Here is a 24,271-nt window from a genome sequence, read left to right as displayed (position 1 = left end):
CCGGCGCGGCCCGCCCCCCGCGGCGCCCAGTCCCGCGCGCGCCCGCCCGCCGGCCCGCTGCACCCGACCCGGGCGTGGGGCTCCCCCGGGCCCGGACCCCGCGTCGTGGACCCGCGATGGCCAAACGCAGCTCGCTGTCCATCCGCATCGTGGAAGGGAAGAACCTGCCCGCCAAGGACATGTGAGCGCTGCCGGGGGTGGGGGCCCTAACTTTCTGGGGAGGGGCGCTGCCTCTTAAGCCTGACCTTTCTGGGGTCCACACGGCCGCCCCCAAGTGGAGCAGCGGCGAGGGTGTGGCGAGTGTGGCCGTGGCGGGGGACTGGAAGGGAAATGGGGACAGTAAGATTTGTTGCGAGTACCGGGCGGGGCGGGGGGGACAGGGAAGGGCTGTGGACTGGGGAAGGGACGGGGGTCTGTAAGGGGCTTGAGTTAGCAGGGAAGGAGCCAACAGCGCCTCAAGAGGGGAAGGGGCTTTAATAGGACAGGGGCTGAGCCTGGGGGGCACCTCGCTGGGAGATGTCTCGGTGAACTGCGGGGGTGTGGCTGGAGGGGGTGGGGGTGCCCTCTGGAAACGAGGGGTCTTCCTCAGTAATTCCGGAACCTTCAGTCCCCGAGAGTGTGCACCTGAAACACGCTCTGGGGGCCGGGGCTGTCCAGGGGCTTCCAGCTGTGCGCTGGCGTGAAGGGTGAACCTGTAGGTCAGGAGGCTGGGACCCGTGCAAAGTTGGGGCGGCTGGGGAGCAGCTGTTGCTTGTGCCCTGGGCTTTATCTGCGCCATGCGGTGGCTTCACCTCCTCACAAGTACTCAACAAGGCGGTCTCATCATTCCATTTTACAGATAAGGAAACTGAGGCTCGGAGACCTGAAAATGTTGGCTCCAAATGGCAGAGCAAGGTCTTGGTCCAGAGCTCCTAATCCACGGTGACATCTAGGGCTTTCCCTGGTCCCTGGCCAGATTTGAGGAGGCGTCAGCAGCCCCTTGTCCCAGCGCCCTTCTCAGTAGTCCCAGAGCTGAGCTGCCCCATCCCATCCCTGGCTCCCTTGTATACAGCCTTAGGCAGCATCTTAGCTCTGAAGCCTCACTTTCCGCTTCTGTAAACTGGAGGTCAAAAGCCCTTAAGCACAAGGCTAGAGGTGCGCTGGCTGCCTGGAGCGGGGTGTGGGGGAAAGGGAGCCCAGAGGCTGCATAGGGTCCAAAGTCCGCTGTCTGGAGTGCGCCCCCCTCCCCTGCCCGCCCCGGGCTCTGCAGCGGAGCCGAGGTGGCGAATGGGGAGGGGTGCGGGAGGCCGGGGCGAGGGCGTCTCTCTCACACGGACAGTGGCCCCTGTGAGTTTCCCTGTTCACTCAGCGCCTTGAGCAGTTCTAGTTCAAGGCCCCCGGGGCCTGGTGAGGCCAGGCTCAGCAGTTGCTATGGCAATGGGTGAGGGAGGGGGCTGGGCCGGCCGTCTCCAGGTGGGTTTCTGTGCTGGGGTGGGTAGGTGGGGCGGACGCTGGGAATGTGGTCTCTAGGGAGAGCGGGCGGATGAGCCCTGAGGAGGGTCTCAGCCTCCAGGCCCAGCCTCTAAGCACCCCCCAGGCTAGCACCGCTAACTAGGTCAGCTTGGCCTCCTCTGGCTGGTGGCTGCTGGAAGGAGCAGCCCCTCCGTCTGTCGCCTCCCTCCCCATCCCGCAGGCCCTAGTGCCTGGCTCTAGGCTTTCCCCAGCCCTGGGCGGCGAAGCTTCGGACTGGGTCTACCTGGGAGCCAAGGTGCCAGGTTCTCGGCCCAGTCCTGCCTCTGCGCAGCCCGGGGACCCTGGGGCTCCATCCCCGGGGGGGGGGGGGGGGAGGGATGGGGGGCGGGGCCACTAAGTCGTGTTGGTTCTGCCTCCAGGATCTCTTTCCTTGACCTGCCCCCGTCCCTACTCACCTCCCCTCACCTCCTAAAGCCCTCAGACCTGTCACCTGGCTCTTAAATCCAGCTGTGACCCCCCTCCCCCCTCAGCCCCTCACATTTGGGCTCTTTGCAGCCCTGCTTTTGCACACTTAGGGGCTTCTGCCTTCAGACACTCCCCTTCAGAGTCCTCCAGCAAGCTCCTGGTCATCCTTCAGGACTCCTCTCAAACTTCGGCTCCGTCCCAGGGCTTTCCCTGGTGCCCTCCGGCAGCCTTGGTTCTCGTGCCCCCGACTGTGCCCTCCAGCAGTTGGGGTCAGCTGGAGTCAGGAGGATGCGCTTGGTAACAGTTGCTGCTTCTTGGGCTGCCCATGCTGTGTGACCACGAGGGGTAGGAACTGTGACTCATTCATCTTGGCATTCCAGGGGCCCTGGGGGGGGCTCCTGGTCCGTGGTAGAGGAGAATAAGGGCTGTGGAGGACCCTTCCATTTAATCCTTGTCTTAGTTCTGTAAGGTAGATAGGCTCAGTTCGTAGAAGGGGAAACAGGCTCAGGATGTGCAAGTCACTTGCCAAGGCCACGTAGCATTTAGATAGAGAAGTCAGGATTCAGACCCACTCTTTCTGCTGCTGACAGCCCGAGAATCCTAGCTGGGCCGATGTTGCAGGCTTGCCGTGGGGCTCAGTGGGGACTGAGCCTTGCAAATGCCATGCAAATCATTTGGCTCAGGGACAGCAGGGGTTTGGAGATCCCAGGAGGCCCTCACTGAATGCTGGAGGAAGGGATGGTGGTGAGCCTGCCTCACTGTGCCTCATCAGCCTGTCTCCTGAACAGTCTCCCTTCCAGCCGGGACTTGCACACTTCTGAGGACGGGGAGCTCACCACCTTTTGTAGTGCTCCATCTTGACTGAGACAGTTCTGAGGAGGGAGACATCATCAGAGCTGCCATCTCCACGCATGGGCCTTTAGTTCTCTTAAGGGCAGAGAGCACAGCTGTGCTCCCTCTCACCGACCGCTTTCAGAGCCCACCTGTTCCTGTTCTGTTTCCATCTACCGTCTCTCATCCTTGTGCGCCTGGGTCAGCCAGACAGGAGCTAAGTCTCATAATGACCGGTGACTGACTGGCTCCCACGCCCGGTGGCCCTGGGGACGGGCCCGGGACTATTTCAGGGTTTGCCCTGATCCTTCCCCTCCCACAGCCTGGAAACTGCCAAGGGGCTAAATATAGACGCCTTGCAAGTAGCCAGGCTGGCTTCCCCAAGTGGCTTGGGGAAGGGGAAGTGGGGCAGGGAGCCAGTCCGGGCCCTCACTGTGCACTGGGCAGGGGCACAGGGCCCAACACCTGGCCAGGGTTCGTGGTTGGGCCTCTGGCCTCAGCCCGCTCCTGACACTGTCCCCTTTGCCCGCCTCTGATCCGGCCACCCAGCTCCTCGCAGCCCCTGCACACCCAGGTCCATTCCTGCCTCCAGGCCTTTACCCCCGTGATCTGGCCTGTAACACAAACCCCAAACCACATGGTTCATTCAGAGATTCATTCAATGAGTGAGAGCTGCCCAGTGGGCAGAGCTGGGCTCACAGGGCTGCTAGGGGTGCCAGGCCAGGAGGCAGAGGTAGGGTAGAGGGGGCCCGCCCCCAACCCCACCCCCTAGGTCTCAGCCCACAGGGACATCTTCCTCCTTCCTAGTTCCTTGTGCAAATATGCGTGCAGCTGCTGGGCCCTGCCGCCCAGCCCAGCTCTGGGGGTGCACAGGGGCCTGATGGCTGGAGGCCCCGAGTCCCCTGGCTTTGGGGTGGTGGGATGCAAGCTAGGGCTCTCTGGAGGAGGGGACTCCTAAATGACACGGGAAGGGGTGACAGGCAGAGGAGCAAGGAGTCTAGAGCCGTGCCAACATTTACCAAACACCTGCCATGGGCTGGCCCTTCCATCAGGCCGGGGACCCGGGGCAGTCACCCTGTGAGCGCCGCACTGCACTGTGTGGAGAACTGAGTCCTGGGAGGACCTTCGGAGATGTTTGTCTCATGGCTTCCTCTGCAGGAAGAACCCCTTTTGAGAAAGGGAGCAGGGCTTGGAATTCCCCAACCTCCAACATGCAAATCTATGGACACTGGGCCTGAAAGGTACTCCCGGAGACAGTCCTCACCCCCTTTCTTGCCTGGGACCAGCCCTAGGCCTGGCTGGGGCTGCCCCCCCCCCCCGACCCCAGGAGTCCCCTACCAACCAAGACCAGGGCACCGGAGCAGTCCCGGCTTGGTCTTCCCCTTCCTTCTTTCCCAGATGGCCGAGAGCTCGAGGGCAGACTGTTATATTTGTTCATTCATTCATCTAGCAAACACCCCTGGGCCCCCTGTGTTGTGCCAAGCCCTGTCCTAGGCCCTGGGGACACAGAAGTGGCCCCTCCCTCGGGTGGTCAGGTGGGGGTGGCAGCTGAGGACAGCGCATCACTAGCGTTCCTGGGATGGGGGGAAAGATGGAGAGTTTGCAGGCAGTGGGCCCGCAGGGGACTCCCTGCCTCTGGGATGGGGGTGGGCTCTGAGAGGCGGGGTGGGGGGGGAGGTTGAGGCTGGGAGGTGGGCAGCGTGGTCCAGGCGTCCAGGCGAGAGGAGCCTCCGGAGCAAGGGCTCGGGGGAGAGAGAACAAGGCGCCCACTTGGGTGTTGCGGATGGATCAGGGCTTCTGGAGTTGGCCTGGGGCTGTTCCCTGCTGACTGTTGTTTCTGTCCTCCTTGGGGCGGGGCAGGAGGAAGGGGTGGCAGGAAGGAGCATCCTTCCCCCCGCCCAGCAGGAGGGCCCCCCCCCCCCCCCCGCCCCGGGCCCTTTCTCCCCTTCCCCTGCACCAGTGCAGGGAAGCCTCGTGCAGGTTCCTGCCCTTTGCTCACCACGGGCCTCCCCGACTGATGGGGGGTGGGGGCGGGGGGCACACGTTTCGGCCTGAGGAGCCGTTGGGCCCTGGGGACACAGCCCAGGCCCCTGTGCCTCAGCCTCGATTGTCCTCTTCCTGGGGTCACAGAGGGCTGAGCTGCCCAGGAGCCCCCTGGGGCACCCCTACGCTCACCCCACCTGCCGCCGGCCGCCGGTCAGCCCCTCCCTGGCCTTGTGTCTTGCAGCACCGGCAGCAGTGACCCCTACTGCATCGTGAAAGTGGACAATGAGCCCATCATCCGGTACGGCCCTTTCCTCCAGACCCCACTAAGGGCGGGTGACGGGGCTGCCCCTGCTCCTCCCCACTCACCCCTACCCTTCCAGCTCACACCCCGGGGCGGGGGAGGGGGAGGGCTCCGAGTGTCTGATCCCCTGGCCCCGCCCCTGCCCTGACACACCTGCTGGGAGGTGAGGAAACTGACCTCTAACTCCTCCTGCTGATTACTGACCTTAACGCCCATCCAGGCCTTCCATCCAAGGGCCTCTCGCCAGTGCTGTTCCTTTCTATGATCTTTACGGCCCTCGGAAGGGACAGAGGATGAGTAGTAGTAACAGTAGCTGTTATTTATGGAGTACCGTCCGCCGGGCCCTGTGCTAAGCCTTTTGCAGCCCACTTAAAACTTGCAAGGAGCTAGATGTGATATTGTTAAATTGCACTTACGGATGAGGAACCCGGGGACTCGGAGACTAACTTGCCCAGGGTCACATACTTAGGAGGTGGCAGAGTCAGACTGGGACCCAAATCTGGCTGACCCGAAAGCCTGAGCATCTTCCTCCTCCCCTGTCCCGGGTCTCCCTCGGGGTTCCCCACTCCCTGAGAGACTCCCACTGTGGTTATACCCCAGAAAGGCTGCTCCAGGCTAGGGGGCCCCAGCCTGTACCCAGAAGGGCCACCTCCCCTGGATGCGCTTTTGCCCATGGGCTCCACGATTCTGGGCAGGCTCTTTGAGGTCCCATCTCCTCTGTGTCTCTGGCCTCGACCTTGAACTTCATGGCCAGAGCTGCCCCACTGTTCTGCCCACCGAAGTGCCCATTGCTGACTGCCGGCTGAGGCTGCCAGACTCGTGGTTCTTCCCCCCTGCAAATAGGACCCCAAGTCTTCACATTCTGTCCAAACCATGATACCAAGAGGGGGATGGGCAAGATGGCTCTGATTGTCTCTGTGACAGATAGGGAAACATTCCCTGCTGAGTCCCATGAGCTGAAGGCTCTGCCCTGGAGGGTCTGGCCACGTAAAACCTCTCTGGGCCAGCTCTGGCCACCTGTGGTCTCAGTTTCCCCAAATGGAAAATAGCCTGCTAGATGCAGCCCTGTGCCCCACCCAGGGCAGAGAGGAAGGACAGGAGGGAATGACTGATGGTGGACAGTGGGGACTAGGACAAGGAAAATCATCAGCACTCATTCTCGGGAGTGGAAGGGGATGGGGGGAAAGGTGAACCTAAGTCACGTGGCCCTGTCTTGTCACGGCCCGGGGCCTGTGGGTAGCCCAGAGAGGTGCTGAGGGTCCTCTCCTCTAGGACAGCCACTGTGTGGAAGACCCTGTGCCCATTCTGGGGCGAGGAGTATCAGGTGCACCTGCCGCCCACCTTCCACGCGGTGGCCTTCTACGTCATGGATGAGGATGCCCTCAGGTGGGTGGGCCCCCACCCTTCAAATGGGGCCCCGACCCTGCCATGTCACTGCTGGGCCTGTTGAGAATGCTGGTCTCTTTGCCTCCTCTTTACGGCCTGGAGGGAGGGGGAGCCCCGGGAGGGTCTGGAAAGGTTCAGGGTTTGAGCGAGCAGCTGTCTGTGGGGGTGGGGGTGTTCACACTGCTCACACCACATCATCCATGTGCACGTACGTGTGGGAATAAAGGCACAGGTGTGCTGGGCTGTGCGTGGGGGCATGCGAGCTAGGGAACCCAGAATGAACTTGGCATATATGTGGACCCATGTGTCCGTCCACATGCAGAAACCTAGCACATGCTCTTGAGAGTGTCCAGAATGCAGGGCCCGCAGGAGGGTCATGGGTCCTGCTCCGATCGGCTCCTGCAAATGACTGGAGTATCAGCCTCCCTGCTTCCCACAGGGCCCCTGAACTGGGCAGGAGGGGGGTCCCGGGCTCCCTGCGGAGCCCTGCCCAGCTCTGGCTCCCTCTCCATCCTCCAGCCGGGACGACGTTATCGGGAAGGTCTGCCTTACCAGGGACACCCTGGCCGCTCACCCTAAGGGTAAGATCCCTGGGAGGGAGCCCACGGCCTGCTCTTGCTTCCCCTCCCCTGGCCCCCCTCCTTCTACCCCCACTGGTCTGCCCCGTCCCTGGCCTTCCCCCAGTTCTGAGACCCTGGCCTCAATGCCCTGGCCCCATTCTGTCCCCTACTGGGACTGCATCCCCCTAGGGCAAAGAGGGGCTGCTAGTGGTGGGATCTGGGGCCTCTGCAGGCAGAGGAAGGGGCCTCTGTATGCTCCGTTGCTGCGGTGTGGAGACCCCTCCTCCCAATCGGCTGGCTCTTTCTGTACCCTTGGGGTCCCCTCAGCCTGGGCCCCAGTGCCACTCTGTCCTAAGCCTGAGGGGTCAGCCTGTGGCCGGGCGAGGCCCCTTGGATGATGGCTGGGATGCTAACGCAGCCTCACCGTGTGACCCGGGGCAGGTGCTGTCTCCCGCGGGCTGGGTCCCTATCTGCCGGTGAGGGTTCAGACCACGAGCTCTCAGGCGGTTCGGGTTCTGCTTGTCCGAGCCCCTGTGACTCGTCCCGGGCCTTCCCAGCACACACCTGCTCCTGTCTGTGAGGCCGGGGTGACTTTGCTGACTCACGGAGCCTCTCGGCACCTGCCAGGCCAGAGGCCTTCCCTGCCCGCTGCCCCCGCCAGCCCCTCAAGGTCCCCCGGCCCAAGTGATGCTGGTCCCTTGTTGCTTCCCCATCTGGGCTCGGCCCCTCCTCCAGCAGCCCCAGGCAAAAGAGTCGCTGTTTTAAGATGGAGAAACTGAGGCCCGAGAGGGCGGTCCTGCCACGAGTTAGGGTCAGCGGGGCACGAGAGTAAGGACACAGGGGTCGCCGGATTTGGATTTGCGTCAAGCCTCTTCCAACTGCTGTTGCTCAGCTTCTGGGCCTGTGTCCCCATCTGTCCCTGGGGACGAGAGCCCCTGCCCCCCAGAGCTCGAGAGGACCCTGAGGGGATGGTGGAGGGGCGCCGTGGTGCCCAGCGGGGCTGAGGGAGAGGGCCGGGCCCCCGGCTGAGCCGCTGGCCCCACAGGTTTCAGTGGCTGGGCCCACCTGACGGAGGTCGACCCTGATGAGGAGGTGCAAGGCGAGATCCACCTGCGCCTGGAGGTGGTGCCGGGGCCGCGGGCCCGCCGCCTGCGCTGTTCTGTGCTGGAGGCCAGGTGAGGCGGGAGGGTCTGGGCAGCGGGGCGGTGGGCCCTACGCAACTAGGGACACCTGCCGCTACTGCCCACCTGCTGTCCCCCCCCCCCAACTCCACGTCCTGGCCCTGCACCTCCTCCCACCAAGGCCTGCACGCAGGCGGACTGGGGAGGTTGCCCTGACCCGAAGGTGTTTCCTGGGTGACCCGGCCCAGGACGCTAGGTCTCTTTGGGGACGGGGTGATGTTCTAATGGTGGGGCTTCGGGCATCATAGAGCAGTGGGGATAGCAGGCGAGAGGGTACCCCAAACTCTGAGCATGCAGCCCCCGTGCCAAGACTGGGCTTCCCCTGGGTTTAACTGCGGTATGAACTTGGGGTGTGTGTGTGTGTGTTGAGGGGGGTTGTCCTCACATGGGAGGGGTGGGGTTCTCTCCAGGTATGAACTTGGGTGTGTGTGTGTGTGTGTGTGTTGGGGGGGGTTGTCTCCAGGAGGCACAGTGACTTGGGCAGAAAGGTGGGCCTGAGTCACCTATGACAGGGCCCCCTTCCCCCACCCGGGTATTTTTAGCTGCAGGTTCCCCTCCCGTCTGGGCCTGAGTGTGAGTCACACACGCTCCATGAGGAGCGCCTTCCCTTCTGGCTCCAGGCCGCCCGCACAGGGTCCTTGGCTGCCTCTGGGGCGGGAGGGCAGGGCCTGGCCAGCGCCTGTGGAAGAGCGGGTCCCCGCGGGGGTGGTCGGCTTCCCGGGGAGGAAGTTCTCTCTCCTGCAGGCGGGGACTGTGGCTCCCCTGGCTTGATTCTCTGTCCTGGGGCTGGAGCGTGGACGAGGCACAGGCGGAGGGAAAATGTGTAGACTTGGGCAGAGGCCCGGTCACACCCTCCGTCCCCTGCCCACCCGCTTCCTCCTCCCTCAGCCTCGCCTGGCCCCGGGCTGTCTGTGGCCCGTGTGCGTGCATGCTCACATGGGTGCATATGCTCACACGCGTGCACATGGACACACACATGCTGCCGAGGCTCCCGGGGACGCGGTGGTTGGGCCAACCTGGCCTCCGCTTAGCAGCTGCCTGGGCGGGAGGAGCGGTCTGTCCAGATCTCTGTGTGGAGTTGGGGGGGCTCTTGGCCCCCCATCGCCCCCCGCTCAGATCCCACTGGCATTCTGGGAGGCCCGACATGCTGTCTGTGCAGAAAGAATGTTTTTCATCTTTCTGGGAGGATTCTCAAGGCCACGTTCTGGAACTCTATTAGCTCTGAGGAGGAAAGAAAAGCAGGCCTGAGAAGCTTTAAACTGGAAAATATGGAGAAGAGCGGAAAATAGTAATGACAGTAAAAGGAAGAGGGGTGGGCTTTGCTGTTATTTCACAAAGGGCTCTGAGCTGGGGGTGTAGTAATTGCAGTAAAAGGAAGAGGGATTTGGGCTTTGCAAAGGATCAGCAGGATGGCCCATTGGGGCTGCTCCCCAAGATCCACCCCCCAAGTAGGGGAATACTGCGGGGCAGGCCTTCTAGAAGCCCATGATCTCAATTGTGGCCGTTATCTTCTCCATTCTACTGATGGGGAAACAGGCTCAGAAAGGCAGCCCCAGCTCAGGGCTGCACTGGGAACCCGGGGCGGGGTGGGGGGCACAGCCCAGGCTGTTCCATGATGCACTTGCCTCCCCCACTCCCCAGAGCAGAGGCTGAGCTCACAGCCAGCCTGCAGCTGTCAGCTCAGAGGAGCCGTGGGGGGTTCCCTAGCCTGGTGTGGGTGCCGTGTGGAGGCTGGTGGGGTGAATACTGTGGGAATCAGCATCCAGAAAAGGGAGAGGCGCTGTCCACAGTCACCCAGCTTGCCAGGGCGCGGATGAGCCCAGCCTGGTGTGGTTACCCCACCGCTTGGGGTGCAGTCTGGGGAGGGGGGGTGTGAGAAGTGGATGCTCTGCTCCACCCCCCCAGGGACCTAGCCCCCAAGGACCGGAATGGTGCATCTGACCCCTTCGTCCGAGTGCGCTACAACGGCCGGACGCAGGAGACCTCGGTGAGGGGGCCGGGGGAGCGGGGGGCGGGCAGGCCCTCATCAGCTGGGAGATCAGGCTGGCACTGCGGCCTCACAGAAGAGGTTTAGAAAAGTGGGGTGATCCTGGTACATAGCAGGTCCTGGCCCTTCTGGCCCCAGCCCCTACAGCCCCAGCTGCCTTTCACTCCCAGCCTCCTGGGCCAAGACAGCGGCGTGGGGTTCAGCTGCACCGTCCGACAGCTCCCCCCACTGCTTTGCTCCAGGAAGCAGCCGGGGTGGTGGGCTCAGCCGCTAGCATGGATATGGGGTGGAGTCCTGGTTTCCCAGTGCAGTCTGCTACCTTTTTGCTCTGTGGCCTTGGACAAGTACTTTACCCACTCTGGGCCTCCATTCCCCACCTTGAGAAATGAATAGGGGTTTGGACAGGAAGTTTATACCTCTGTTGTTGCAAGGCCCCTGCAGGGATCCCAAGTGGGGTGTTTGGGGTGGCTGTGCCCTTGGCTGGGCCTTGCTTGGGGGGGCCCGTGGGGGTCAGCCCCGCCCCTCCTCGCCCTGTTCTGGGCAGATCGTGAAGAAATCATGTTACCCACGCTGGAACGAGACGTTTGAGTTTGAGCTGGAAGAGGGGGCCATGGAGGCGCTGTGTGTGGAAGCCTGGGACTGGGACCTTGTCAGCCGGAATGACTTCTTGGGCAAAGTGAGTGCCCCGCGCCTTCCAGCCTCACCTGCCACCACCTCTGAGCCTGGCCTCCATTCCGGCAAGGCCCCCAGCCCCCCCCACCTCCGGCTGCCCCAAAGGGGCACTCCCCAGAATGAGCCACTGGTGCCCAGGGACCCCCCGGAAGGGACTCCCCCAAAAGGAACAGTAGTTGACAAGGAAGAGAACTGAGGGTCCCAGCCTCAGCGTGCCACCCCCCCCCCGCCTCTGCCTTGCCCCCAGGTGGTGTTCAATGTCCAGAGACTGTGGGCGACCCAGCAGGAGGAGGGCTGGTTCCGGCTGCAGCCTGACCAGTCCAAGAGTCGGCGGGGAGAGTAAGTACCTGGGCTTGCCAGTGGGGCTGGTGGGGGCTGACAGTTGGCTCCATCAGGCAGGCAGGCGCAGGGAGGGGCAGACCCTTGCCCACTGGGCCACACTGTTATCCTGGCTGGTCCTGCCACCTGGCCCTTCTCACAGCCTTGGACTCAGCCCTGTCCTCCTAGCTCGGAGGCGGTAGAGGTCTCCTGCTTTCTACGTTCTGCCAGATTCTGGAATAGGCCTTCAGACTTTTTCCCTTTGAGGGTTTCTCAGCAGACCTCAGACCAGAGTTCCAGTCCCCAGAACTCTGACTCTCCCCCCCCCAAGTTTTCCAGGAATGAGGTTGCCAGATAAAATATAGGATGTCCACTTAAAGCTGAATTTCAGGCAAACAATGAGTCATTTTTCAGTGTAAGTATGTCCATGCAGTGCTGGAGACAGACTTGTACTAAAGATACTCAAACTTAACGGGGCGCCTTGTATTTTTATTTTGGTAAATCTGGCAACCCTATCAAGGAAGCCCTCTGGCCTCCTTGCCCACCACTCAGCCTGTAGGTGGAGAATCAGCAGTGTCCCCCACCTTGGATGGTTCAGCTCTGTCTCTCTGCAGAAAGCCCCAGACCCCCCCATCCCTACCATCGACAGGGCAGGAGCAGGGTAGACGGCTGTGTCCAGCAGCGAGGCATTTCCAGAGAACCAGCCAAGGGCCCTTTGGAGGGCTTCTGCGGATGAGGCCGTGCTGAGCAGCATCACTTAGTGAACTGCGCTGTGCTTCTGGAAGGGGGGGGCCTTGGAGATGGTTAAGCCTTGGTCAGCACCCCCCCCCAGGAGGGATCTGAGCAGGGGAGCTTGGCAGTTAGATTTGTGGCAAGTTGCCTAACCTGCTCGAGCCTCAGTGCCCCTGGCAGGTTGTTATGACACTTGGGGATTTGTTTCCAGTGTAAAGCGTATACACGAAGGAGCTGTTCTCTGAGAGTTTACAGATTCCAGGCTGGGGAGCCCAGCACATCCACGTGGGTCAAGCTCAGAGTCCAAGGAGTCTTAGAGGGGGCAGGGAGCCAGGCTGTGAGGGTGGTTGGAAGGGGGAAGGGCTTTCCGAGCCGGGAAAGAAAGCAGCTTGGGGAAAGAATGGGGGTGAGGGTGGGGGGAGGCAGTGCAGGGAGGCAGGGTGGAGGGCATGAGCCAAGAGACTGAGAGGCTGGCCCCGAGTGGGGAACATGGAGGCAGTGGGGAGGGGGCCTGGCCCAGGCGGCCTGAGCCCCTGGTGGAGAGGTCACAGGCTGCCCTGCCTGTTCCAGGGGCAGCCTGGGCTCCTTGCAGCTGCAAGTGCGGCTGCGGGACGAGACGGTACTGCCCTCCGGCTGCTACCAGCCCCTGGTGCGGCTGCTGTGCTGTGAGGTGAAGCTGGGCACCCAGGTGAGGGGGCCCCGGGGGAAGGGGGGAGGGTCCGGGGACAGCAGGCCTACACCTGCTCTGAAGAGCAAAGCGCTCCGTTCTCAGGATGGGAAGGAACTAGCCAGTGCCCAGGGCCCCTCGCCATCCCTTGGGAAAGCACCCCCCCTTCCCCGTGGTCCTCTGAGGTCCTCAGAGTGAAGGGTTTGGGTTCCCCTGTGGGTCCTCCAGCCCTGCCTCTCCTTGCTGCCTCCCGCAGGGCCCAGGGCAGCTGATACCACTTATTGAGGAGACAACAAGCACCGAGTGCCGCCAGGATGTGGCCACCAACCTGCTCAAGCTCTTCCTGGGGCAGGGACTGGCCAAAGACTTTCTGGACCTGCTCTTCCAGCTGGAGCTGGGTCGTACCAGTGAGGCCTGGGAGGGGGCAGCCTGTCTGAGGGTGTGGTGGAGAGGGGAACCAGGAGCCTAGGACTCCAGAGATACTGAGAGGGGAGAAATCTGGGAAGCCTTCCTGTAGGAAGCTTAGCTGGGTCTGAGGAGGCAAAGCAAAGAGCAAAAGGCATAGGTGTGGCAGTGTGCTGGGAGGTGGCAAGGTAGTTCCTTACAGAGGGGCCAGCTTAGAGCCCCCACCCCCGTGGTCCTCCGTCCTTCCCCCACCCCCCTAACCACTAGAACCTCTGCTCGTAGGTGAGGCTAACACCCTGTTCCGGAGCAACTCTCTGGCCTCAAAGTCCATGGAGTCTTTTCTGAAGGTGAGGTTGAGTGGTATATGGTCTTTGCTTCCTAGGTGAGGAGACGGAGGTTCAGAAGGGCCGAGAGATAGGGTGGGAGCTTAAGCTCCAGTCTTGGGTTGGGAGCCCAGGGCCCTTTAAGGCTAAGAATTTCATCCATCCACCCATGCATCCATTCACTCGTTCATTCGCGCAGCAGCAGTTTGTCACGCTGTCCCCTTTGCGTGCCTGGCTCTATCCTGAGTGGACACGGCAGGCAGATGGTGCACGGGGTGGCCGGGAGGCCAGCTGCAGGGGGAAGGCCTGCAGCTGGAGGCAGGACCAATGCCACCCCCCGCGGCCCCCAGGTGGCTGGGATGCGGTATCTGCACGGCGTCCTGGGCCCCATCATTGACAGGGTGTTTGAGGAGAAGAAGTACGTGGAGCTGGACCCCAGCAAAGTGGAGGTCAAGGATGTAGGGTGAGGCCAGGGGTGACTCCGGGGAGGAGGGGGGGGCGGGGGTGCCAGGCCCTTTTTGCAAGTGTATGTTTTGGCCCTTTCTGCCTGGGTCTGCCTTCCGTCGCTCTGCCCACCTGTGCGTTGCCTCTGTCCCTGTCTCTGCTGACGCCTTATTGCGCCTGTCTCGGGGAGCCTCTGTGCGAGGCTGTGCAGGGGCGCTGACCTCCCTCCTGCGGGATCCACTCAGGTGCTCCGGGCTGCACCGCCCACAGACCGAGGCCGAGGTGCTGGAGCAGAGCGCGCAGACGCTGCGCACCCACCTGGGGGCGCTGCTGAGCGCGCTCAGTCGCTCCGTTCGCGCATGCCCCGCCGTGGTCCGCGCCACCTTCCGGCAGCTTTTCCGGCGCGTGCGCGAGCGCTTCCCCAGCGCCCAGCATGAGGTGCGCCCCCTGCCGGTGGGGCCGGGCGGAGGGAAGAAAGCGGGGGCGGGGGGGGGGGGAGCCCTGGCGTCCCGGGCGCGGCGGGGGCGGTAGTGGTGGGGGTAGGGGGTTAGAACCGCAGGCGGGGTCATGGGGAGCGGGAGGGGCGGGGACAGCACCAAAGGCCCGCGGGCGGTCCCGAGGCGAGGCCTCAGGCAGTCCAGCCCTGCCCCCCCCGCGCCCCCCAGAACGTGCCGTTCATCGCCGTCACCAGCTTCCTGTGCCTGCGCTTCTTCTCTCCCGCCATCATGGCGCCCAAGCTCTTCCACCTGCGGGAGCGGCACGCGGACGCGCGCACCAGCCGTACCCTGCTCCTGCTGGCCAAGGTGCGGGCCCGGGGACGCGGGCGGGATGCCCAGCCGGCTGCCCACGGGGCCCTTGCCTGCACGGCAGTGTGTCCCCGACTGGCTCCAGGAACGCACTTCACAGTTGACAAAGCTTTCTCGTGGTCACCCGAGCTCATGGACAAGGAAGCAGGTCCCTGCGGGGGAAGAGATTACCCGAGGCCGCACGGCCTGTGTGTGTGAATGCGGGCCTTCTAACGCCCAGATCGACTTATTCCCAGGCGGCACCTGGCTGCCTGGCACCAGGCTGGGGCTGGCGTACCCGGGTGGGGGGGAGCACTCTCCCATTAAACTTGCCGAGGAAGGCCAGTAGGTTGGCCTCAAGTAGTCTCAACTATCAGGTCCCGAAAGGCCTCAAACTCCGTGATCGGCCCAGCCCCGAACCCCAGTGCGGATGGAACGGGCCCATGAGCAGAGCTTGTGCCGCTTCTGCCTCCGTTTCTACCTCGGGAGTAGCACCGATGTGGGGGCGGGACGGGGGAGGTTGCAGTGGGGGGCCCTTGACCCAGCAGAGCGTGGCCCTTGCTGCTGTCACCCGCAGGCGGTCCAGAATGTGGGCAACATGGACACGCCCGCTTCCAGAGCCAAGGAGGCTTGGATGGAGCCGCTGCAGCCCACCGTGCGCCAGGGCGTGGCTCAGCTGAAGGACTTCATCACGAAACTGGTGGACATCGAGGAGAAGGAGGGTGAGCACTCCCCGTGGGGCCCCACGCTACCCTCTCCGTCCAGATTGGCTCCGCTCCCGCCCCGGGGCCCCACCCACACTGGCCTGTCTTACAGCGCTGCCCACAGCCTCCAGGTCCCGTTTACTCTGCCCTCGTCTCTCTGGTCGCACCCACAGCCTCTTGATCCCGTTCGCCCTGTCCCACGGCCTTGCCCACCTGCTGCCTGTGCCCCTCGCGGCTCTGCTCCAGCCCCTACTTCGTCCCCGGCCTCACATTTTACCCTCTCTCCCTGGCCCGGCAGAGCTGGACCTCCAGCGGGCACTGAGCTTGCAGGCACCGCTGGTGAAGGAGGGGCCGCTCTTCATCCACAGGACCAAGGGCAAGGGCCCCCTCATGTCCTCCTTCAAGAAACTCCACTTCTCCCTCACCACCGAGGCCCTCAGCTTCGCCAAGACACCCAGCTCCAAGGTGGGCAAGTGGGGATCCGAGGGGTTTCTAACACCCTCCTCCCCTGGAGCCCATCCCAGGGCCCACCGGGATCAGAGAAGAAAGCCAGGCGGGACCAGGCTTCTGGTGTCAGCCACAGGATCTCTTAAGACCCGTAGGGAAGAAGCTTTGCTGCCCAGAGGGCAGGGGGCGGGCAGTGGCTGCCATGTCAGCCCTGGCTTCTTGGTGCCTGAGTGGGGTGGGGGGCTGAGGGGTGCTTCTGGGAGATGGAGGAATGAGAGGGGGGCTGGGAGGAGTCCTGGTTTCCAGCCCTGTGTACCTAGGAAGTGTCTCAACCTCTCTGAGCTTTGGTTGGTGTCTTGGCCTACAAACTGGGGACGACGGTCCCTACTTCCCAAGTTGTTGAGGGCAGAGGAGATGATCACCCTGAGGGTGCAGAGCCCGGGCCCGGCGCAGGGCAGGATCTCAGCCAGTGGTTTTGCCGAAGGCCCCGGGCTGGCCTCCTGTCCATGCTCTTCTCCCAGGAAGGGCGGAGCACTTATGTTCTGGATGGATCTGCTGACCCCTAGCTGGGCTGACCCGACCCCCCGCCAGCCAGGCTCTGGGGATGGTCTTCCGGGGATTCCCAACCCGGCCCTGAGCAGCTGATGGAAGAACTGAGAGGTTGAGGGAGCTCCCCGGGTGACCCCTTAGCCTGGGCCTCTCGCTTTCTGGTTTCTTCCACTCCTAGCAGCTGCCCAGCCGCTGAGTCCCCTCAGCCTTTTCTGCAGCCTCAGCCAAGCCTGGCAGGGCCTTCCCTTGTGCCGCTCTGGGCCCCTTTCCATTCCTTGGCATTGAGCTCTGCCCTTTTGTGGGCATATCCGTGCATCCCCCTGTGCAGCGCCCCCCTCCTGCCTCCTTCCTGTCTCCTCTTCAGCAGAAGAGGGCAGCACATCTTCTGTCCTTTGGGAGGCCCCACCCCCAGATGTGTGTCCCCGGGGCTCCCCTCCAGGTGTTCCCACTCCTCCCAAGAGGCGGCTCTGCCCTTCTCTGCTCGTCACTGGGGCCAGCAGGGGTGGTGGGCTTGGATGCCAGGCTGGGGGGAGTGGGTGCTCTCCTGAGGGCCGTGGGGACTCTTACTTGGGTGATAAGGTCCCTGATGAGTTCTGATGGGAGACCCCGGGTTGGGGGCTGCTAGCCCAGGTTCCGCTTCAGTAGGTTGGGGGCCCCTCAGGGGCACAGACCCGTCAGACGCACAGCTTCTCTCCGTCTCATTCGTGTCTTACCGGATTGGATGATGGCAGGAGTGGGGAGGGGCCAGGAGGCGGGGAAGGTAAAGGCATGGGGGTGGGGGTGGGGGATTATTCATAAGGGGAAAGGCACAGGGCCTGGTCCAGGCAGGTGCTACTTTCCAGGCCTGGGGAATGCTGGGAGTCCAGACATTTCCATAGCTCAGACCTCCCATGACCAGTGCGAACCCTCGAGAGGCCAGGCACTTAGTCACCATTTGTCTGCACTCTGTCTGGCTGGAGTCACTCACAGAGCCGGGTGTCCTAAGCCAACCCCCGGGGCTGCAGAAGGGGAGACTAAGGCCCAGAACTAGGACACGGAGTGGTCCCGGCTCGGACCCTGAGTCTCCCTGCCTCGGCCCACTCCAGAAAAGCGCCCTCATCAAGCTAGCCAACATCCGGGCGGCAGAGAAGGTGGAGGAGAAGAGCTTCGGCAGCTCGCACGTCATGCAGGTCATCTACGAGGACGACGCGGGCAAGCCCCAGACCGTGTACCTGCAGTGCAAGGTGGGGGCCGTGTGGTGGGCACTCGAGGGGAGGGCCGCTGGGGGAAGAGCTGCCTGGGGAGGTGGGGGGCCTAGAAGGAGGCCCCAGTGAGCCTCCTACCCCCTTGTCAGCTGCACCAGGCCCAGCAGGGTGTGAGAACCGATGTGAGTGGTGTGTGTGTGTGTGTGTGTGTGTGTGTCCTGGGGGCCTGTGCCTGTGGCTTTCCCTGGGCCTGTCTAGGCACCCCAGTGTAGGTCTGTGCGTGGTCCAGTGTAAGGACGTGTACGGTCCTGTGATTTGGAGCTTCACACGTTGTACACGTTTGTGGAAAACTGGATTTCTGAGTATCTGTGTTGGTGCCTATGTGTTTGCGGAACACGTCAGCACGTAATCCTCCCGTGTTTATGCGGCGTGTGGCTCTGAGTACACGCCCTCAGGTTCTCGTCTCTTTACGTACTGATTCATCCATTCACCTGAGAGGTGTTTGTGGAGCGTCTACAAGGCTCAGGCGTGGTTCTCCGTGGTGGGGGTACAGCGGCAGGGGAAGGAGCCCTGCCCTCGTGGAACTTGCCTCCCAGGGAGGCAGACGGACCACTGAATCAATATTTTTTTTCTTAAAGACTTTATTTATTTATTTGAGAGAGAGTGAATGAGAGAGAGCATATGAGAAGGGGCAGGGTCAGAGGGCGAAGCAGACTCCCTGCCGAGCAGGGAGCCCAATGCGGGACTCGATCCCGGGACTCCAGGATCATGACCTGAGCCGAAGGCAGTCACTTAACCAACTGAGCCACCCAGGTGCCCCTAAATCAATATTTAAAATGTCAAATGGTGGCACTGCCTTGAAGGGCACAAAGGAGACTAAGGGACAGAGGGAGGGGACAGAGTAGCATTGAGCAGGGGGACGCTGCTCTCTGAAGGGTGGGCGGGAGGGCCTCTGAGAAGGGGCATCGTGAAGGAGAGAACGTCTAGGGGCAGGACACGGGGAGCAAGAAGGAGGCTGAAGTCAGAGGGGGTTTGGCTTGTCCCTGGGAGGGACTGTCCGGAGCTACAGGGGAAAACGGTGACCACCCCGTACAGTCGGCAGGTTGTACACTGCCCAAGGCATGGCCGAGGGGGCGAGTGGCGGCCGACGTCCAGCCGGCGCTCTGCTCATCAGGCCATGTGCCTGGGAGCTCCAGGAAGGGAGGGCGGGCTTCCTGGAGGGGGTACCTCTGATGGCCCCCCGCGCCCCCTGCAGTGTGTGAACGAGCTGAACCAGTGGCTGTCTGCGCTGCGGAAGGTGAGCATCAGCAACCCCGGCCTGCTGGGTTCCTACCACCCTGGCGTCTTCCGTGGGGACAAGTGGAGCTGTTGCCACCAGAAGGACAAGTCAGGTGGGAGCGGAGGCCTGGGCCCCCCTACACGGCATCTGTCCACCCTGGCTGGCCTGGCTGGGGGCCGCCTGTGCACCCGTGGGAAGGCATCAGTCCCTGTAGGTGCTCCGGGCGGGAAGGGTTCCGTGACGGCAGTTTGAGAAGTGCCGCGTGGCGTGGGTCCCGCACGTGGGTTCGCTGAGGGCCCCGAGGAGGCCTGGAAACGAGTTGGAGTGTAACACCAGCTCACGGGACAGGGGCCCTTTCTTGCCCAGGGAGGGAGGTTCCTGCGAACCAGGGCTCCGAGGAACACACTGTGGGAACTCTTCGCTGCTGAGCTGCACGTCCCCACCTGGCAGCCTGATCCTGGAGCTGCGGGTGGGGGACCCTGGGCACCAGAGGGATGGCCGAGACGAGCTGCTGCTAGAACTTTCCATGATGGTGGCAGTGGTGCCCGGTTCTGCGTGTGTGCTCGTTATGAACACGTGGCTTGAGCCGTGGCCAGTGTGGCCCAGGAACAGAGTTCGAAGTTTGTTTTAATTTTATGTAATTTTAATGACTTTAAATTTAAGCGGCTTTCTGTGGTTAGCTGGTTTCCCTATCGGACAGCTCAGTTCTGAGACTGTTAAGATCTTCTCTTACCTCCATCCGCTTTACAAAATTCTTTTTTTTTTTTTTTTTAATATTTTATTTATTTATTTGACAGCAACAGAGGGAACACAAGTAGGGGGAGTGTGAGCGGGAGAAGCAGGTTTCCTGCTGAGCAGGGAGCCCAATGCGGGGCTCGATCCCGGGACCCTGGGATCATGACCTGAGCCGAAGGCAGACGCTTCACCGACTGAGCCACCCAGGCTCACTGCTTTACAAAATTCTTGCTCCGCCGTCTCAGAAGAGACTCAGCCCCTGGAGCCCCCAGCCTCAGCCCCCGGAGCCTGGCACGGGAGGCCCTGGGAAGCTGCCTCACCTGCTCCAGGCCAGCCCTGGGTCTGGGAGGGGACAGTGGCAGCTCTGCTTGGTTGGCCTGACCTGCAGCCGCTGGCTTTGACCTTCATGGTGATAGCCCTTGTTATTGGTGAGGGGGACTCCCTAGGGCGCTAGGAGGCAGGTCTGGTAGCCCATTCTGTGGAGGAGAAAACCGAGGCTTAAGGGGGCCGATGCCTCTGCCAAGGTCGTCAGCCAGCAAGTGGCAGGGCCGGCTCATTCCAAGGCCCGAAGCCCTCAGCTTCTGTCCCCGTGATCTTATGGTCCCAGGCTGCTCCCTTCTTCCAGGCAGGCAGGCAGCCATCCAGAAAGCCGTCCGGCTCCCTTGAGTGGTCTCCTGTGCGGCTCCTATGCTCGGCAGTCATGTATCTCCGGACTCAGGAGCTGCACCCGGCAGAGATGAGCTGCTGCCCTCCTGGGGCCCCTGAGCCCAGTCCTGTCCCTCTCCAGGCTTCAGTGTCCCCACCTGCACTGCCATGAAGTTGGACGTAAGCTCTCATGGACCCTGCCCGCAACCCTGCCCTCTCTGTGCCCCCAGATCTGGGCTGTGACAAGACCCGGTCACGGGTGACCCTGCAGGAGTGGAATGACCCTCTGGATCATGACCTGGAGGCCCAGCTCATCTACCGGCACCTGCTGGGCGTGGAGGCTGCACTGAGGTGAGGAGGCCTGTGTGGCCCCGGGGAGTGTGGCGGGCGAGGGCCAGAGCTGGGGCCGCGTGGCTGGTCTCCTGCTGCGGATCAGGCCTGGCCCCTTCCTGCCGGTGGCAGCCACACCTGGGGAGGGGCACACGGGTCTCTGCGGCATGAGGCTGGCTCATGTGAGGAGGAAGGCTCAAGGGCTGCAGAAGGCCCGGGTCGTTGCCACGGCTGTGTCCTGCCCCGGACTGACGCAGCCTCCCAGCCTGTCCGGCCTCCCCGTCGTGCCCTCGGAGCGCAGGGACTGTCCTCCGCCAGCTCTCTTGAGTTCCTCAGCCATCTCCTTAATGCCCTGGTTCTCAGCCCTTGGCTCCCGCTCAGAAAAAACCAGAATGCCTGTGCCCTACCGCACTGACTCAGAATCTCCGGAGGTGGAGTCCAGAGTGGGGAGATCTCCAAGCAACCCGCTGCTTCCCTGAGCGGCTTCCCTGAGCCTGCTGGGATGGGGGCGGTCTTCTGCCCCACACCCCAGGCCCCGGGGCCCTGGAGGGGTCGTGGCTCTTGTCCTTGTTCCTCATCCACTTTTCCAGGGTGTAATCTCTTCCTCAGAACCCTTCGAAGCTCGTGGGGTCAGACGAGAACCGCTCGCTCCCCTGTGAGCCCGAGTCTCCAGCAGCTCCCAGGTCACTCTGCAGCCACATGTCCTTTCTGATGGTGTGGTTCTGTCACCAGCTCCCTCTCTACCCCTAGTCTGGCCCCCTGGCTCGGTGACTTTGTCCTCCACCTACTGGATGAAGCCACCACCCTGTCTGCTCTGTTCCCGGAACCCACAGCTGTCCCCCATTTAAGTCAGGAAGCGACAGAGCCAAGATTGGGACCCAAGCCACCTTGGGTTCGGGTGGGTCCCGCCACGGGACCAGTGCCCTGGGGCCTGACCATAGCCTCCCAGCTCTGGAACCACCGGCCACCCCTCCTCTCATTCTGCCTCACCTCCTTGCCATCGAGCACCACCAGACCTTCTGCCCCACTGGCACCTCTGATCCCCTGACACGGTGACCCGTCCTTAGTCCCTGCTGTGCCCACTTCCTGTGGCTGCCGTAACCAGTTACTGGGAACGATGTCTTCTCTTGCAGTCAGTTCAAATTAGCAAATGAGCAGAGCAGGTAGGGGACCGGACCGACCCCATGGGGCCTAGAAGGCATCTCAGGAGGAGGAGCAGCCCGTTAGATCTTAACAGGGACACAGCTCTTCGGAAACATGTCAGGGAGACCGGCAAAAAGACCAAGCCAGTGGAATTCCGAAGCAAGGAATTTCAAGCCTGGGGTCCACGTGGCTGCTCGCTCTTCCTCCGTGTGGGCTCCCAGGGTCGTACCTGAGGGCCCAGGGATCTCTGGTGAACCCCGGTTAGGAATTGGGCTTAGCCTGCAACTGGCTCGTCCTCCCAGGAGGAGGAAACTCGTCCCACCACCAGTTAATCCTGGGACTTCAGGCCCCAGTTGGCCCTTTTCCGCAGGGTTCTCCGCAACAGGAGTGACGTGGTTCGAACTTGGGTTTCCAAAGTGCCTTCCGCTGGCGCACCGTGGTGGTGGTGGGGGGGGACCAGAGGAGGCTGGAAGAGGGAAGGTGGCAGGTGACCAGGGGACCATGACCTGGACCCCTGTTACTTCCCCACAGATTGAAGGGGTTGGCCCCCCCCCCAGGATCCCCTCCAACTCAGGAGGCCCACGCGGGGTCACCCAGCCTTCCTGGCAAGGGCACCACGAGCTCTCACTCTGTCCTCCGCCACAGGGAGAAGCACCGGGAGCTGAGTGCGGGCACAGGGGCAGGCTCTGTGCGCACGGGCCCAGGGGAAGGTAGGTGCCTCCCAGCTGGACCCCCGCAGTGGCCTGAGCTCCGTTCCGGGGGACTGTGGGTGGGGCCCCACTCCCCGGGGGGGGGCCCTCTGGCCCTGGCTGCTCCCCCCTCATCCTGCATCTGCTTCCAGCCCCCGAGGACCCGCTGGCCCAGCTGCTGCGGGTGCTGCAGGACCTCCGGGAGGCCCACAGCTCCAGCCCCGCCGGCTCACGGCCCTCGGGGCCCAACCGCCCGCTGGCGCTGGAGACGTGAGGTCCGCCCCCCGAGCCCCCTGCCAGGTGCTTGGAGACCCCCGGGTGCGCTTTCAGCTCTTCACTTCACTCCCGCTCACTGGGGAGCAGGGCTTAGGGCTCTCGTGGGCTGGGTGAACTGGGGGGCCGGGGGGCCCAGAAGGCCCATCGCTGCCTGCCTGAAGTCTCTAGGGCGCTGGGCGCACTCCCACTCCTCCCTGGAGCCCGGCTGCTCCCCGCCGGCCCCGCAGCCATCCCTGGCACTAGCCCACGCTCTCCGGGGGCCCGCTCTCCTGCCCAGGGCGGGCCTAGCTGGAAACTACCCCTAGGGTGGCCCGAGCCCGGGTGGACGGATGCTCCTTGGACCCAGAGAGGTGGGAGGAAACACGGAGCCCAGGAGACCAGGCCGGGACCTCAGCATCCCCCAGCTCCTGGCCGCCACACCACCTGCTCCCCCCGGGCCGCTGGTTGGGCCCGCCGGGCGAGCTTCGCCGGTGCTCTGTCGCTGACAATAAACCTGCTGTGACCGCCTGGGCTCTGGGCTCTTGTGATGGGGGTCGGTGGAAGGACTAGGCCTGGGGACTCCAGTGGCTCCTTGGGGGTGGCCAACGACGGGGCCACCAGCATAGCCTTTGTGCATCCCCTCTGCCCCCCCCACATCCCAGGGGGACTCATTTCTCCCAACTGCTGTCCTCACCATACCCCTGGGTCCCACTGCTCCATCCCCACAGGCTAGAGCCTGAACGGGCCTCACCTTCCCTTCCCGGCCCCTGGGCCGGCTGAGTCTGCGCTGCCCCTCCCCCATCACCAACACCCTGTTCTCTGGCTACTTCCTCAGGGCCTCACACAAGTTGTCACCCCTGTTCAATCTCCTTGGGTTTCCAGGACCTTGTGGTCAGGAAGTACGGACCCCAGGGTCTACTGCGCCCTAATGCAGAGTGAAGGGGCAGGAGAGGTGCGTTTATGGGGCTGCCGCAAGTAGGAGCCTGGATAGGAGCTGCATACACCCAGCCACCTGGTGTGGCGACACCTACCACCCTCTCCTCCAGAAGGGTCCTGGGGTGGGGTGGCCGCTGCAGCCTGAGGAGGGCTTACAACAAGTGCGTGCCTGGCACTGTCCCTACCGCTCATGTACCCCCAAACCCCTGCGTTCTATCAGGCAGGGAGTGAGGCCCCTTTTGGGTAAAAACTACACCTTCCTCCCCCCAGCCAGCCCAGTTAAGTAGCATCCTTGGCCCAAACTTGGCCAGAATGGCCCAGGAGGGTGGAGGTTACAGCCCCAGGGCATCATCCCCTCATCCCCCCCCCCACCACCACTTGGCCTGGAGAGTCAAGGCCAGTGTGGATCTTGGGGGAATGACACTTCCTCGTCCTAGGGCCCAAGGCCTAAGTAGGGGATGGAAGTGGTGTGGAAGCTCCTGGTTTCTCCTCAGCCGCTGTGGCTCCAGTAGCTAATGGGAGACCCAGCCCCTCGCTTCAAACAGCGCAGGGGGGGCCTTTAGAACAAACTGCAGTCTGCGCAATACCAGCCAATCCGAGCGGACTCCTCCACTTGGCCGTCGGAGCTCCTCTCTCCCCGCTGGGTGCACCTGCCCGGCCCCCGCCCTCACCCGCCGCCTGCCTCACAAGCCGCTCATGAGGCCACGGGCCCAGTGGGCAAGCCGGCGACAACACAGCCGGGGCTCCCACGCCCGGCAGCCTCGGCAGGGGGTTATCCGCACCGGGCCGAGGCCCAGACACCCATGCGGCTTCTCCCGCCCTCCCCGCCGGCCCCACTGCGCCCTGGCTCCGCTCTCCGCTCGAGGGCCTCGCGCTGGGT

At 63.1% G+C, this 24,271-nt stretch overlaps 1 protein-coding gene across 3 annotated transcripts; it reads left to right on the top strand.

Moving 5' to 3' along the window:
* Positions 1 to 22,983, top strand: RASA4B (RAS p21 protein activator 4B). 3 transcript variants are annotated; one of them, XM_036072428.2, is made up of 21 exons: positions 1 to 181; positions 4,976 to 5,032; positions 6,308 to 6,421; positions 6,941 to 7,002; positions 8,027 to 8,156; positions 10,068 to 10,149; positions 10,694 to 10,825; positions 11,069 to 11,160; positions 12,442 to 12,559; positions 12,795 to 12,945; positions 13,226 to 13,290; positions 13,617 to 13,729; positions 13,956 to 14,148; positions 14,376 to 14,513; positions 15,073 to 15,217; positions 15,498 to 15,664; positions 17,281 to 17,418; positions 18,635 to 18,770; positions 20,269 to 20,389; positions 22,157 to 22,221; positions 22,353 to 22,983. In XM_036072428.2, exons 1-21 carry the CDS (start codon positions 117 to 119, stop codon positions 22,472 to 22,474), a joined length of 2,406 nt encoding a protein of 801 aa, XP_035928321.1. In that variant the 5' UTR covers positions 1 to 116; the 3' UTR covers positions 22,475 to 22,983. The 3 variants fall into 3 exon arrangements, with proteins under 3 accessions (XP_035928321.1, XP_035928322.1, XP_035928320.2); XM_036072429.2 differs by having other exon boundaries at positions 14 to 181; positions 6,313 to 6,421; XM_036072427.2 differs by lacking the exon at positions 1 to 181 and adding an exon at positions 3,955 to 3,989.
* Positions 22,984 to 24,271: the final 1,288 nt, after the last annotated feature.

This window comes from Halichoerus grypus, chromosome 6, assembly GCF_964656455.1.
Source record: "Halichoerus grypus chromosome 6, mHalGry1.hap1.1, whole genome shotgun sequence".
Taxonomy (NCBI): domain Eukaryota; kingdom Metazoa; phylum Chordata; class Mammalia; order Carnivora; family Phocidae; genus Halichoerus; species Halichoerus grypus.
The sequence above is the reverse complement of the archived record's forward strand: the minus strand, read 5'-3'. Positions and strand labels throughout refer to the sequence as shown.